The sequence below is a fragment of the Centruroides vittatus genome, unplaced genomic scaffold (assembly GCF_030686945.1).
Source record: "Centruroides vittatus isolate TY-2023 unplaced genomic scaffold, ASM3068694v2 contig_970, whole genome shotgun sequence".
In the NCBI taxonomy this organism is placed as follows: domain Eukaryota; kingdom Metazoa; phylum Arthropoda; class Arachnida; order Scorpiones; family Buthidae; genus Centruroides; species Centruroides vittatus.
In genome coordinates this window covers 2,059,556-2,074,030 of record NW_027122643.1, presented here as the reverse complement: position 1 = coordinate 2,074,030, position 14,475 = coordinate 2,059,556, and the positions used below count along the sequence as shown (strand labels likewise).

At 24.7% G+C, this 14,475-nt stretch overlaps 1 protein-coding gene across 2 annotated transcripts in view; it reads right to left on the bottom strand.

Moving 5' to 3' along the window:
* Window positions 1-14,475, bottom strand: part of LOC136985493 (cell adhesion molecule Dscam1-like) — a 134,472-nt gene that overhangs the window by 70,096 nt on the left and 49,901 nt on the right. For both annotated transcript variants that reach the window (XM_067282785.1, XM_067282786.1), the window contains 2 exons: window positions 14,095-14,226; window positions 7,116-7,280 (listed from right to left, as the gene is read on the bottom strand). In XM_067282785.1, coding sequence (XP_067138886.1) covers window positions 7,116-7,280; window positions 14,095-14,226 — 297 coding nt within the window. The remainder of the gene's footprint in view (window positions 1-7,115; window positions 7,281-14,094; window positions 14,227-14,475) is intronic.

Here is a 14,475-nt window from a genome sequence, read left to right as displayed (position 1 = left end):
ATTACATAGAAGTTAACAATCCAAAAGAAAATTCGATAGTATAGAAGCGGAACATTTATTTTATAAAATTTCAAAACTTTCTAGATTATCTTTGTGTTAAAGTAATATGTAATCTGTTCCATAAAATGGAATTACAGGTAAAATTTCATAAATTATATATATATTAAATTGTTATATTTCTTTCTGAGATATAAAGTTTATTTAACATTTTTCAGTAATACAAATTAAATAAAAAGTTAATCTAAATAGTTTATAAATTTTATTAGATTAGAAATCACAAAATTAGATGTTAGTAATTTTATTTCTGATAACGGTAGTGATATTGATATTAAAAACATGTGAAGAATTAAACCACAATTTAATTAGAAACAAATTTAAAAATTGGCTTATGTTTTGTAATTAATCCTATTTTTCAATGTTAATCCATATGATAAATATATTAATTCAACATAAAAAATTAATAAACATAACGATAACTGAATGAATTTTAATAAGAATAAAGGAAATTTATATACCATTAGCCTATTTCGATGCCAAACGACAGAACACTAATCCTAAATCTTAAGACCGTTTTGACTGATGATGTAATAAACATAATAGCAAGGTTGAGGCCGAAGTTTTAAACGCGAAAACGCGTACGTCGGACGTTCAGCGCCGCTTTCCTGTAAGCCTAGAAGTTTGACAATGGCGTTTGGAATGTCGAGCATGATTCCACTGACTTTCCAAACTCCATTGTTAAACTTCTAGGCTTATAGGAAAGCGGCGCTGAACGTCCGACGTACACGTTTTCGCGTTTAAAACTTCGGCCTCATCCTCGCTAATATTAAAATTTATACGTTATACGTTTTATTTCAGGTATATATTTAATATAAATTTATATAATAAGCTTCTAAATATTAATATATCTAATATCGAAATTCAAATTTTTCTCTTCGAAAAGCTTACTGTCATATTGCAATTTATTAAAATATAATTTATGTTAATTTTAAAATTTTATTTACGTTTTTATGTTTTGTTGACTATCCAAAACATATGAATTATTTAGAATCATTTAAATATGAAAACTTACAAATTGCATTATTAAAATTTGAAGCTACGAGAAACAGTAGATTACTTGAAAACGGATTATGTATCGCTTCATAACTTTATTGAAAAAATTTATAATTATTATATCGTTAATAATTAAATCTGACATCTTTTTGCCAATTCGATATTAGTTTTACGTATGGATGCTGTTACATGAATTGGATTAAAACAATTAATTAATTATGATGTGCAGAATTTTCCCTATGGTTGAGTATAACTTCAACCATAAGGTTTGGATTGGATTGGATTAGATTGATGGAATACAATGCAACACATGGGCAATCTGCCAAGGGAGGGTTTCCTCTCTTGGCAAGGAGAGGAGAGATGTACCGGGAGAACTTTCTATGGGAAACTGGATCCTATTTAGATGTTGGACACGTGAAGAAAATCTGGAAACGTCAACGTGGCTAGCTCGTTGGTCAGGTGCCAACCCGCGACTAAACTATCAGTGTCCAGTGGGTTTTATCCATTCGCTCACTGATGGGTCGGTTAACTCTTAAGAGACGAGGGGAAAAAACAAAAAATACATTACTGATTTATCTATATCTATATAATATTTGATACTGAAATAAATGGTTGGCTTTCATAAATTATTTTAGAATTAACTTTTGAAATTCGTTGAGCAGACAACTATATTTCAAAGAAAAACTGATAAAAATGTGATTATCATGTTCATAGTTAGGAACTGCATACTGCAGAACATTCGAGCTAAAAGGAAGAACTGATTACTTAAAAACTATCTAGTTCAAAATTGATAATCCTATAATTTAGAATATATTGTAAATTATCTTTTCAATAAATAAAATATTACAAAAAAGTATACCTACCAACTAAAAAGGTTACCATTAATTCTTGTTTTTTATACTAATATTTTAGTTAATTTGAAATATCATTTTAAAGTCATTTTGAAAACGAAAAAATATTTTAAAATAATTGCATGTTACTGAATAGTATGCAATATATATTTACAATCGACCTATATGAAATCAACGTTGAGAATAGCCTCCTATTAATTAATCACGTTTATATCGAATTTTAAACATATTTTTGGCATAGTGTACCCATTCTTCAAATGATGGTATCTGCTTATTTAATGCTCTTTTAACTTTCTTCAGATTCAAATGCTAGTGGTTTTCTATTTATTAATTTTTTATTCTTATTATCCAAACACAGATAACCAAAACGCTTATATTTTTATGAAATATCAAGATTAGAAGAAATAATGTATTTTCGGACTTCTGACGTATTTGACAATTATAGAAAAATAAAAATATAAATATTACAAAATATAATTATTCTATATTCAATCTGATCATCTCCTACTTTTAGCAACTAGAGAAACTTAGTAATCTGGAACTTACATTTAGATTTTGGTAATCTTATAGCATTCGTTAATTCCTTCTTCATTTAAGAGATAATAAAGGATTACTTGGGAGATAGATGTTAAACTACCTCAAGCGAGACTTGACTCAAACTCATAACTGAAACAACGTATTCGCCAGTGGACGAATGGATAAAATCGCTGAATGCTTGTAGTTGGTCATGGGTTCCTGCCTCGCCAACGGCCTGGCCACATGCAGTTTTACGGGTTTTTTTTCGCATTTGTAACACCTAAATAGAAGCCAGTTTCCCATAGAAAGTCCTCTCGGGAGGCATTCTCCTTAGCAGATCGCTCATGTGTCGCGTTGCCGTAAACAAACAAAACAAATACGAAAACACATTTCCAAGTGGCACCACAGCAATGGCAGCCATCAGATATATTGTGAGTTTACTCTCAGCAACATAACGCTTGTTATATTGTTTAATTTATCGTAGATATTACCGTTATTACCCTAGTTATAGAATTTGCATCAATTATTACGATGTTGTAAATATACGTGTTTTCATTAAAAGTATTCTATGCTATTTGCGTGACTGATTCTCTTGTTTTAGTAGAATTCAGTATTAAGTTTATTTTACTTCATAAATTCTTGAAACCGATCATTTGGAACATTATAGAAATACAGGGTTATTCATAATTCCAGATCTAATTTTATTCGTGACATGTATGGTAATGGTTAGAAGTACATTAAGACAATATATTGTCTGAAAGATTGTAACCGCAAGTTTTTAATGCACTATATATATTCGATGTGGGTTCCTTTTGTGATTCTGCAAACGTCAAGGCGATAATTCATTTCAGACCAAACCAGTGTAGAGTGTCGGTGCTTGGACGTTTCGCAATGCATAGACAATCTTCGTTTTCAATCTTATGATATCAATTCCTCGTGGCATTGAGTGTTGGTATCTGCTTACTGAATCGCCTTCAAAATTTGCGCTGAACCGTTACAACAGACTTTGTCTTCTCAAACTCAAAGACATCGAATGTCTTCTCAAACTTCATTGCCATTTTAATTTACTTCCAACTATTTGAGAAACTGAATCTCATTCCCACGTGATTTTGAAAACTTTGTTATTACCTTTCAAACAGTGTATTGTTCTTAACAGTGGTTTACGAATGTGCTTCACGAATAAAATGAGATCCAAAATCAAAATAAAGTCTAATCCTGAATTAGTGACAAGATATAAGATTACTTGTTTTATTGTTAATTTATCATTTCTGGGAAGTCTGAATGAACATGGCACATTTATTTAGTTCATAGCCGATCTTAACTATCTTAATACCTTTTATGTACGAATTACCATTATTGGTTTTGTTTTTATCAATCACACTTTCCAAAAGTATGCTTATAATGCTAATTTTTGGTATGTTTGCTCGTAATCAAAATGAATAACCTAATAGAAAATTTCACTTTAAATTCACTAAAAACGGATGTCGAGAGATACCTCGATTTTTACTTTTTTCCTCTGAATGACATACTAATGATACATACAATACAGAATTAAACGCACAAATTAACATATCAGAACATATGCAACTCCTATTCTGTAATTAACATATCTAAAGATTTTATATAAATTTTTTACATGATAATATTAATTGTAATGAAAAATTGTATTAACTTACATTTATAATAATCTAAGCAATAATTAAATGTTGCATGAAAAAAGAATTTTGACATTATAGAAAAACTCCATATTAGATAGGTAATATTGTTACAAGAGTAAAGGAATCAATAACGCCACTTAAATTTCCTTTTTAAAATTTTCATCTATATTGTTTGAATCGTTTAAGATGCTTAAACAAAAAGTTTTAGATTAATGCATTTATCTAAAAGAAAAAAACAGAAAAAATATCTAAAATTTTGTAATTCCATTATTTTAAAAATAGCTTACAAAAATCTAATCAATTTTTGAATTAACATTTTTTAGTAACAACTTTCGTAACTACAGGAATATTTTTTATAGCGTAACGTCATATAACTGCAAGTAAGTTGTTTTAAAATAATTGCTTTTGGTAATAACATCTCTGTATATAAGAATACCTTAAAACTATTTGAGTTAACTAAATATCCAAGGAGGCTTATTAAAGCGAAAGTTTGAAGTTTTACTTTAATTTCTCTTAAGAAATCAGTGCTTGATCATATAAAACATTTTGAAAATTTTTGCAAATTTTATTTACAAACTTGAATAAAATTTGCATAAAGATTTAATACAAAAAGAAAATCTTCTCTGAACTTATATTGAAACTGTAATAGATATTGAAATAAACTATTTCGTTTATAAGATTAATTCTAATGATTTTTAACATTCTGTTCGATCTACGCAATAATACCGTTTGATATATTTTAAATTTTTAAAAAATAATAAATATTTTAAAATGTTATATCTTTTATTTACTCAAGGGAATACTGTAAATTATATGTCTTATATTTAATTCCTTTTAAATTAAGAACGTAAAATAGTAATTATTTTTAGTAGTGGCCTTATGGGAACCTTTACTTCATTACATAAATATACAGTATATATTTTATATAAATGTATTACACAGAAATTAATCTTATATAAAAATTAATTATAATAAAAATTCTAAAAAAATTTGGAAAAATAATAAGATTATATAGGATTTATGCAGAATGACATTAAAGATTCGAAAATAAATTGGCGTAAAAAAAATCAAAAGCTCATTTACGGTAAACAACTTACTCCAGTTCATTTAACTGACATAATGATAAAAATCAACGATTTTCTCCTAGATTATAAACTATTGTGATTTGCATCTAATTGAAATTTTTTCTTCTAAATAGTTTCAAATTTTAATTTAGATTTTTTTTAATGCTTTGGAAAGAATAATTTTCGCTTTGAAGGATATGGAAATAATGGTTATTATCGCGATCTCTTAATTTTAAGTGATTAATTATAAAACGAAAAAGTACGTTTTATGATTTTATATCACGATAGATACATTTTCAACGGAATAAAAACAAGAATAATTTACAATCATTCATTAAATATTCGTGTAATTTTGTCGGATTAAAATGATATATAAAGAGAAACTAGAAAATTTAGTATATGAATATAAAGTAAGATTTGTTTGTCATCTTAGTTACAGTATTATGTGTATTTTGAAATTTTTTTTTAAAAAATATTAACTAAATTACCGGGGATTACGTAGTTATTTTATTTAAGTTTTTAAAACAATAAGATTAATTTGAGAAATTTAAATATCATTGTAATAAATTCTAAGAAAAGTGAATTATTCTGGATCAATTTTAATTTATAGAATATTGGATTTATATCGTGGATACTATTATATATTGCAATTACCATTTATCGATTACTGAATGAAATCTTTCGCAGATATATTATTTAAATACTTATTTGAGTTTAATAGAATCGATGCTATCTTCTAGTAATCTAAAATTTTGTATATAGATCAATAAAACTGACACAGTACGATTATTTTAATAAGAAGTTTCATTACATAGAGTCAGTTAACTAAGACATGTTTTGAAATTATTTTAAGAGAGGTTAAAATCAGTTTGCAGCAGCTGCATTTCTATTATTTGTGACTGTCATTTCATTGGAAACGACTAGATCACGAATAGCTGCATGCAGCTGCACTAAACCGCTTTTAACTATTCTTAAAATAATCTTTAAGATATATATATATATATGTTAACTGAGATTTAGGTAGGCTCCACTGTAAATCGTACTAATTTTCCATAAATATGTCTATAATACATTTAAATTTGTAACATAAAACAAATTTTTATAACTTATAATAAATTAACCATTGATCGATACAAATCTACACTGTTATTCTTTAGTCTGGTACTCGAATTATTTAATTAATTTAAATGTAAAATTAAATAAAAGTTAACACTTTAATCGAATTTAAAAAGTAGGGAAATAAAAAGATAGAAGCTGAAAACAAAGTCGGGTAAAAACATAAGAATTCTATGTTCGAAGTTTAGAAAAATCTAATTTCTGACTTATTTAATGTACTATATGATATTGGAGTCACCTAAGCTTGCGAATTGCTTTTAAATTTGATATTTTGTCAGAAAAAAAAGTTACTACAAAATTGTAAGACGTGAATACCATAATAACGATGATTATTTATAAAGTCGTAAGAACAGAAAACTGGTAACAATTTTGCACTGATGTTTTAGTTATTTTTAACAAGTTTACGTTTTTTTATATTATTTTAAACATTTAATAAATTATGTCTATAATTAAAATAATTATTTTAATTTTAAAAGCATAATTATTATTTAAATAAAAAATAATATTTTTAAAAATTATATTTTAAAATTCTTTTGATACTAAATTTTTTCATATTAATTACAGAAAATAACTTAGTCATGTAATTTTATTCGAGATATTTTTCTTTTATATAACAATTTTTAAAAATTATGGAATTGTTAACTAAATTTATGATATATTGTGCCAAAAATAAAAGATTAAAGTATAAGAACGAACATTGAATCGCCGTTAAAAGGATAAGTAAGTTAAGATTTTATTTACTTTAAAATTAATAAAATAATTTATACTTTTATTAATTTGATATATTGATTGTTTAATTTATATATCCATTTTTCTCTTGATTAAAAATTATTATTATTATTATTAATCAAAATATTTACCTTCCTCTTCTGTTGTTGCTATGATATCGTCGCTAGCTTCACTTCTGCCAAACATATTTTCGGAATATATTCGAACTAAATACATAGTACCTGGAGTTAAACTGGTTAAAATAACTTTATTATCAGTTGGAGGTATTTTAACTGTTTCAAATTTATCAGGAGATTCTGAAATTTAAAATCAATTTTTCAAATAAAAGTTGATTTAATGCTTACGTAGTTTTTTTTATTTATATAATATTTTTAAAAATATATTTCATTAAATTTTGATAAGTAATGATAATTAATAATATTATTAACTATAATTAAAAATTTATAATTAATAATTTCAATTAATTTTCTCATTAATTAAAAATTTACTTAAAAATTAATTTAATTATAAGTCGGAAATATTGATATAGGCTATATTTAAAAGAACGTATGTAGATTATGATAAAAAAGTTTTTATTGATAATTAATTCTTTTTAATTAATTATTAATAAAAATCGCTAGATAAGTCATTGACAAATATTAATCTACTGATGAGCAATCTTTCATAATAATTATTTATTGAGTATAAATATGTCTTTAGCCACTCGACATTTCGTTTGGCGAAGGCTTTGTCAATATTGAAAATAAAGGAGAAAAATTACCAGAGTGGATTACTGTGTTTAAGATTTTTTTCTTCCTTTAAAATTACAGTTTTTAGCAGCGTAATTTGGAAATTTAGATGTTTATTCGTGTTTAAAATTTGAGAAATTTAAAGACGTGTCAACCTCTATAAATCCCATTTTTATTTGTTTTTGCACAGAAAACTAATTTTATACAATTTATGCTATTAAAAAAATTAAATATACTGATTTAAAGAATAATGTTTATTAGAGAAAAATTACCAACGTATTTTGTATAAGAACTAAAATGCATTTTTTATGAAAAAATTATTGTCCAAAGTTACTTTGAATGAGAATGTGAGCAACATATTAAATCCATTTTGTCTTTGAAACAATATTTTAGTTGCTTTATTAAATTATAAAATTTCTTCTCCATAAAAACAACTAAACTAACTAGACTAAACTACATCCAATGAGATTTACTCGTACTGTACCTATATAAAGTAGATACTAAGATATAAAGTGTTTGGTTACCGATATCTTCAAAATTTAGTTTAAAACTTATAATTTGATAAACTAAAAGAAGCTTTCAAAGACAAAATGGATTTAATAACTCAAAATATCTCCTTAATTTATCTCATGTAAATCTTGTATCCTACGTGTACAGACGAATTTAGTTTTTCAAATTTATATACAAGATGGTCAGTTGACCGAGATATATTCTAAGACTACTTTCAGCTGGTTAAAATCAGCTTTAAACCAGCTGCGTTTAATCCGTAATTTAATCATTTTATTGAAAGATACCGAATTGCGAATGAACAGGCAGCTGTTCCAAACCGGTTCTAATCATTCTTAAAAATATATTGATTAACTACTTTTGAGCCAATCTATTATTTCTGATTTAACTGCTACCAATGAAGTGATTGAATCACAAATGATAACGTACAACTATTTAAAATCGGTTTAAACCATTCTTAAAATAATCTTAAAATATAACCCTGTTAACTAATTCGGTTACCCTTTATTGTAATTAATTTAAATAATTTTGTATTAAAATAGCTTTAAAAAAATCTTCATTTTTTAGTGGTTGGTATCATGATATAGTAGAATCTTCAAATCGAAGAAAAATATAATAAAAATGCATTTTTGTGTATTTTATGTTCCTGAATTTAAAGATATTAATTTAATACTTTTAAAATTTTGCTTGTTATTAATAAATCGAATAAAAAATTATTGGTAGTAAGTTGATGAACAATGAAATAAGATGTTACATTCGTGAAGAGATGCTTTCAAATAATAATAAAAGTTTCATATTAACATTAAGATAATTTTAGAGAATTTTTCTACGATTTCACATTAAATGCAATGAAAATTTTTCAAGCTAATGACCAAAGCTTTTATCATTAATTTTTATTAAATTAAAAATGCATCGCTTAAATGCAAACATTAATTAATCTTAGAATTAATTTAAAAATCACGTTTCATTTTAAAATTTTAATTCATTTTCACATATAAGAAAACTAAAAATAAAAAAAAAGTTAATTTGATCTTAAACATAATTTATATTAATAAGTTTTAATTTTGTGTATTACATAATTTTGAAATATTATCAAAGCGTGACATTTTTATAACTTATTTTTCCTTAATATTTATTTTTCTTCGATGTGACTTATTGATATAAACTATGTATGAATTTCTATGAAATCTGTCTGATAAGAATCTAAAAATATTGGCAGATTCTTCATCGTATGTATGTCAGATAGTATTTCGAAATCACGTTTATATTAGACATATTTTTATAAATATTTATTAAATTTCGTAATAATATAAATTGTATTTGTAATTTACATTATTACGATAAAATTATACAAATATAAATACAAAATTATATAATATTTTATATAATGTTAACGTACTTAATAGTAGAGATACTAACGATAAATATTTTCTTTTGAAACTAAAACATTTTTCTTTTTTATAAAACTTAGATTTTATATTGACTTAAAAGAAAAATAGAAATAACATGTTAGTGTATTAGAAGGACATCATTTTAATCAATTAAAAACCTTTTTATTACATTAAATTTAGTTATTTATTTTTATATTTTATTTATGATTTCTTCTGATTCAATATTATTTAATCTTTATAAAAATTAAAAAGAGTAAACTTTGTCATTTCAATTAATAAGATGCCATTGTTTTAATTTTTAATTAGCTAATGTAATATTTAATTCTATAGTTTTAATAATGAACAAATAGTGAGTAAATATAATGGCCAGGACAATAGTAAAATATAAAAATATTCACAAATCAGAAGAAACAATAAATGTCTTTATAACTTGTCTTTTTTCAACACCTGAAGAACACGACAGTCTTTACGGAGGAGTTGACCTTTTATTTTTATATTTTATTATTGTCCTGGCCATTACATTTACTAAATTTGTGTTAATTAATAGATTTGTATGATTGTGCGGTATTCCTGGAACCTTTTTTAACGTTTTCACATATCGAGGTGGAACGTAGCCTCAAATAAAAGGTCGACACCGCCGTAAAGACTTGTGTTCCTGAAGTGTTGAAAAAGTACAAAGTATGAAGACATTTGTTGTTTCTTCTAATTAATAATAATTAGAAATAAATTCTTTTTCAGCATACATTTATTCTTTTAAATATTCTTTTAACATATCTGCGATTTTAGTTTTTGAAATCTTTAAGTATAATTACTTTAAGATTTTTTTTAAAGCTGATCGCTTTTCGTGTGTTTAACAATATACTTCCTATTTCTAGATTTTGTTTAGGAGGATTATTATATTTTTCTTTTAGCTTTTAGCATCAGAAAAAAATATTATATAACATGATTTTGATCAATATTTTTTTGAAAAATCGAATAGAATATCATACGTTTTCTCAATCATAAAATATCTATATTTGTCTTTTAAAATAATATATCAAATATTTCAGATAAAAATATATATAAAATATCATTTTACATAAAAGTTTTTCTGTTATTATATAAAATTGACAAATTTCTTATTAATTTATATAGATATAATGAAAAATTAAATTATCAAAATATTATACATTGCATAAGCGATTTTACATTGTTTATTTTAAACCTTTTTCGACATAATTTTCCAGTTAAGTTCAAAATACATTGTGGAAATTTTGGACTATTAACATATTATTGATTTTAGAACAAGAAATAGCATTAACAAATTTTTGTAGAGCCAATTTATTTTGTAAAAAATAGAAACCCAATACACTTCAATTTTTCCAGTTCTTGTTTTTCTTTTATAAGCCAGAAAACCAAGAATAAAAATCGATATACAGTACATTTAAAAATCAAATAAGTATTTTATTCAAAAAATATTATATAATAAAATTGAAATTAAATTCTTTTTTCTTTATGCTTCTAGCTTATTCAATGAAATGAAAACTTTGGTCCAATTATATTTTCTATTTTCAAATGATTTTTTAAAATTTTTTTTTTATTTCATCACGTCAATTTTGATTTTTTCTGTTCTCTATATTTAACTTTGTTTCAGTTTTGGTTTTTTGAAAAGCTATAGTTTATATAAAAATTAAAGCAAAATAAATAAAATATTTATCAAATAATTAATATATACGAAGAAGATATTAATTTCAAGTTTTTGTATCATCTTCTTAAGCCAGAACTCGCATTGAAATGATTTCCCAGCGGTCATTTTAAATCAAACAAATCACTTACTAATTAGGTGAAATATGCAAATTTAAAATTAAACAAAGAAAAATACATATTTTTAAATTAGTTTAGACGAAAATCCAACTAATGAAAATTGCTAATTTAGTTTACTTTTTCTTAGATTCGAAAATATTTATAGAATTAATGTAAAGTGGAAACGACTCTCGTTCTATTGTATAATTTAATTAAATAATTTTTATAAAATAATTTTGCATTTAATATATAATTACGTTTCATGTCTGGAAGCAGATGATTTATATTTTATTATTTTAAAATTTCCGTTAATTAATCTTTTAAAAGAAGAATATCAAAGTAATATGATTTCATTATATTTTATTTTTAAAAGAAATCTCATATTTTCGCTATATTTTTATTACAAAATTCTTTAAATAATTAGCAATATTGGATTTTGCTGTTTTCAATGAATTTCAAAAAGTGATTTTCTTTTTTTTTCAATGATAAAGTTAAAAAATTTAATAATGTTATTCTGATAATTTAATTTTTTTTAAATTAAATATTATATTCGGAAAATTTGGATTTAAAAATAATTCATTTTCTATGTAATTCAAATAATCATTGTCTGAATTAAGGATTATTTTAGAAAGAGAAATTAGAAAATGGTTGTCAATACTTGAGTGATTAAATTAGACGTGTGTAGAGATAATTAATTCAGATATTTTGATATAATCCAAGAACGTAACGTTCTAAATAAAATATTAAGTATAAAAGTAATGTAATCTTCTTTTCTTATATCCATTAGAAATGTATTTTTCGTATTAAAGGTCAAAATGTGAGTTACATGTTGGACATATTTCAGTGTTATGATACCTTGAAACTTTTTACCTGATATAAATCCGATCAAAAAATATTGGAGGAAAATTGAAGATATGTTCATAGAGCCAAAGAGAAATAAATGGATGCTATAATACGGATTTTACACTTTGAGATTACTTCACAATTTTATTTTCGGCTTATTGAATCGATATAAAATCGAATTCATGTGCATATACTATTGAAAATATACACAAAAGTATATTAAATTTATTATCTTAAAAATTATCTTATTTTTTAAATATAAATTTAATTAAACAAGGAGAGTATTTATGTATTAAAGACATTTAAGTTTTATACTTTGTGTAATTAAACTTCTATGTTACGTATGACTTTTTCGTGATATTAATAAAAAAACAGTCATTTTAAATAACTTGCATGATTTTCTAAGGAAATATATAAATATATTTATATAATAATGCGTTTTTATTCGATATACCAGTTTGCAAAGGATATTGAAGAGATTTATTGCAAACAGGCTTTAGTAACTACGAATAATGTATAAGTAAAGAATAATTCATGGATTTGATGTCATGGTGTCAAGTCAGAGTAGAGAAGCTAGCATGCAAACCTCAAAGCAAATTCATTATTCAACTACTCTGGGAAAAGAACGACAGAATGTAAAGATTTATAGAGAATTTGTGAATTAGTATAGAACGATGCATTCTTTACATAACAAAAACCATATAAATGATTTTGCTTTATCCTTCGGAACCCTATAATCTTTAATATTGCTTCTCTAGGCATTAATTCTTTTAATAAGATTTCATCTCTTGCATTGTTAAGCGTATAAAATATAGTGGAATTATATAAAATACAAGATATTTTACAAGGAAAGAGGATATTTTAGAAGTGAAATCTTTTTAACAGAATTAGAGCGTATAGAACAATATTAAAGCGATTATTAAAATAATTTAGATGGAATTATAATTGAATCTTAGAAGACAATAGTGAAGATCTTCGATACAAAACAACGGAAAACTATAAACGATATGTTTATTAAATGTGTTTTTGAAAATTATCTATGCTGCAATACAATACAATTTTCTTTTTATGAGTTTCAAAACGGTTGATAAACGACAACGAGACGTGTAATAGTTTTGTGTCTTAACTGTTTATTACGTTGTGTAGCCTACTGATGATGAGAAACACCTGCTCTGTTTCGTTTACGGCAATGAATCTACAGCACCAAGTATGTGTTCCGGATGCTGAAGAACGTGGGAGACAACAGGGGAAACGAGCTGCAGTCAACCTTCCGAAGAACATTTTCGATCCACTCTTGTGGAAGAATTCCAGAAGCTTATATCAAATGATATAAATGACTCAAGCGATATCATAATTATATACTAAAAAAAGGTCGAAGTCTGAGATTTTTTTCATCTCTGAAACATCCTCCTTTAAAATATTTATCATACATTATAATAGGATTGTAAATTTAATGCTAATGTATAAATTTAACATGTAATTGCCATCAATTTATAAACATTACGTTTAATTAATTTTTTCTGTCAACGTTTTACAATAAACCTGTATCTATGAAACAGTTTAGAAATGACGTGATAAAACGTTTTTGACAATATTTTATGCTGTATACAGACAAATCCATTAAAGTGATTTATTAAATATGTATAATTAAAATAATTGAAGTTTAAACAAAATTTAATTTTGTTCATTAAAAACGTGACCCTTGACATTTTACGAGATACAAAATTTGCTTATTAAACCTAGGTTTGCTTGGTTTTTCCTTCGTGTTGATCAATATTTCGTCAGATACGAATAAAACTATGCAAATACTTTATTTACTTTTTAAAAAACGTTATAAAAAAAGAAAATGTGTATCTTACTTGCTGTGTTATTGTAGATAACAATATATCCTGTCAGAGGACTATTCCAGATGAGTGGTGTAGCCCAAGAGAGAGTTATCATACGGCTAGTAACTTGAAGAACTTGAATGTTATAAGGAGCATCGGGTGGTGCTGTCAAAACAAAATATCCAATTTAATAATATCCTTGAAGAAATCTTTTCCAAGCTGGAAAAAAAATTGAAGTTTAACTAACTTTCTGAAGCGCATTTATACATTTAAAAGAAAATATATATATATGTACTTGTTTACTGAAGGATTTTCATATTTTTATACATAAGAACAGTTTTACAAATAGAAATAATCTGAAATACTGACATTATTGATTGATGTTTATCCCTTGAAAAGTATTACTAGTGATGT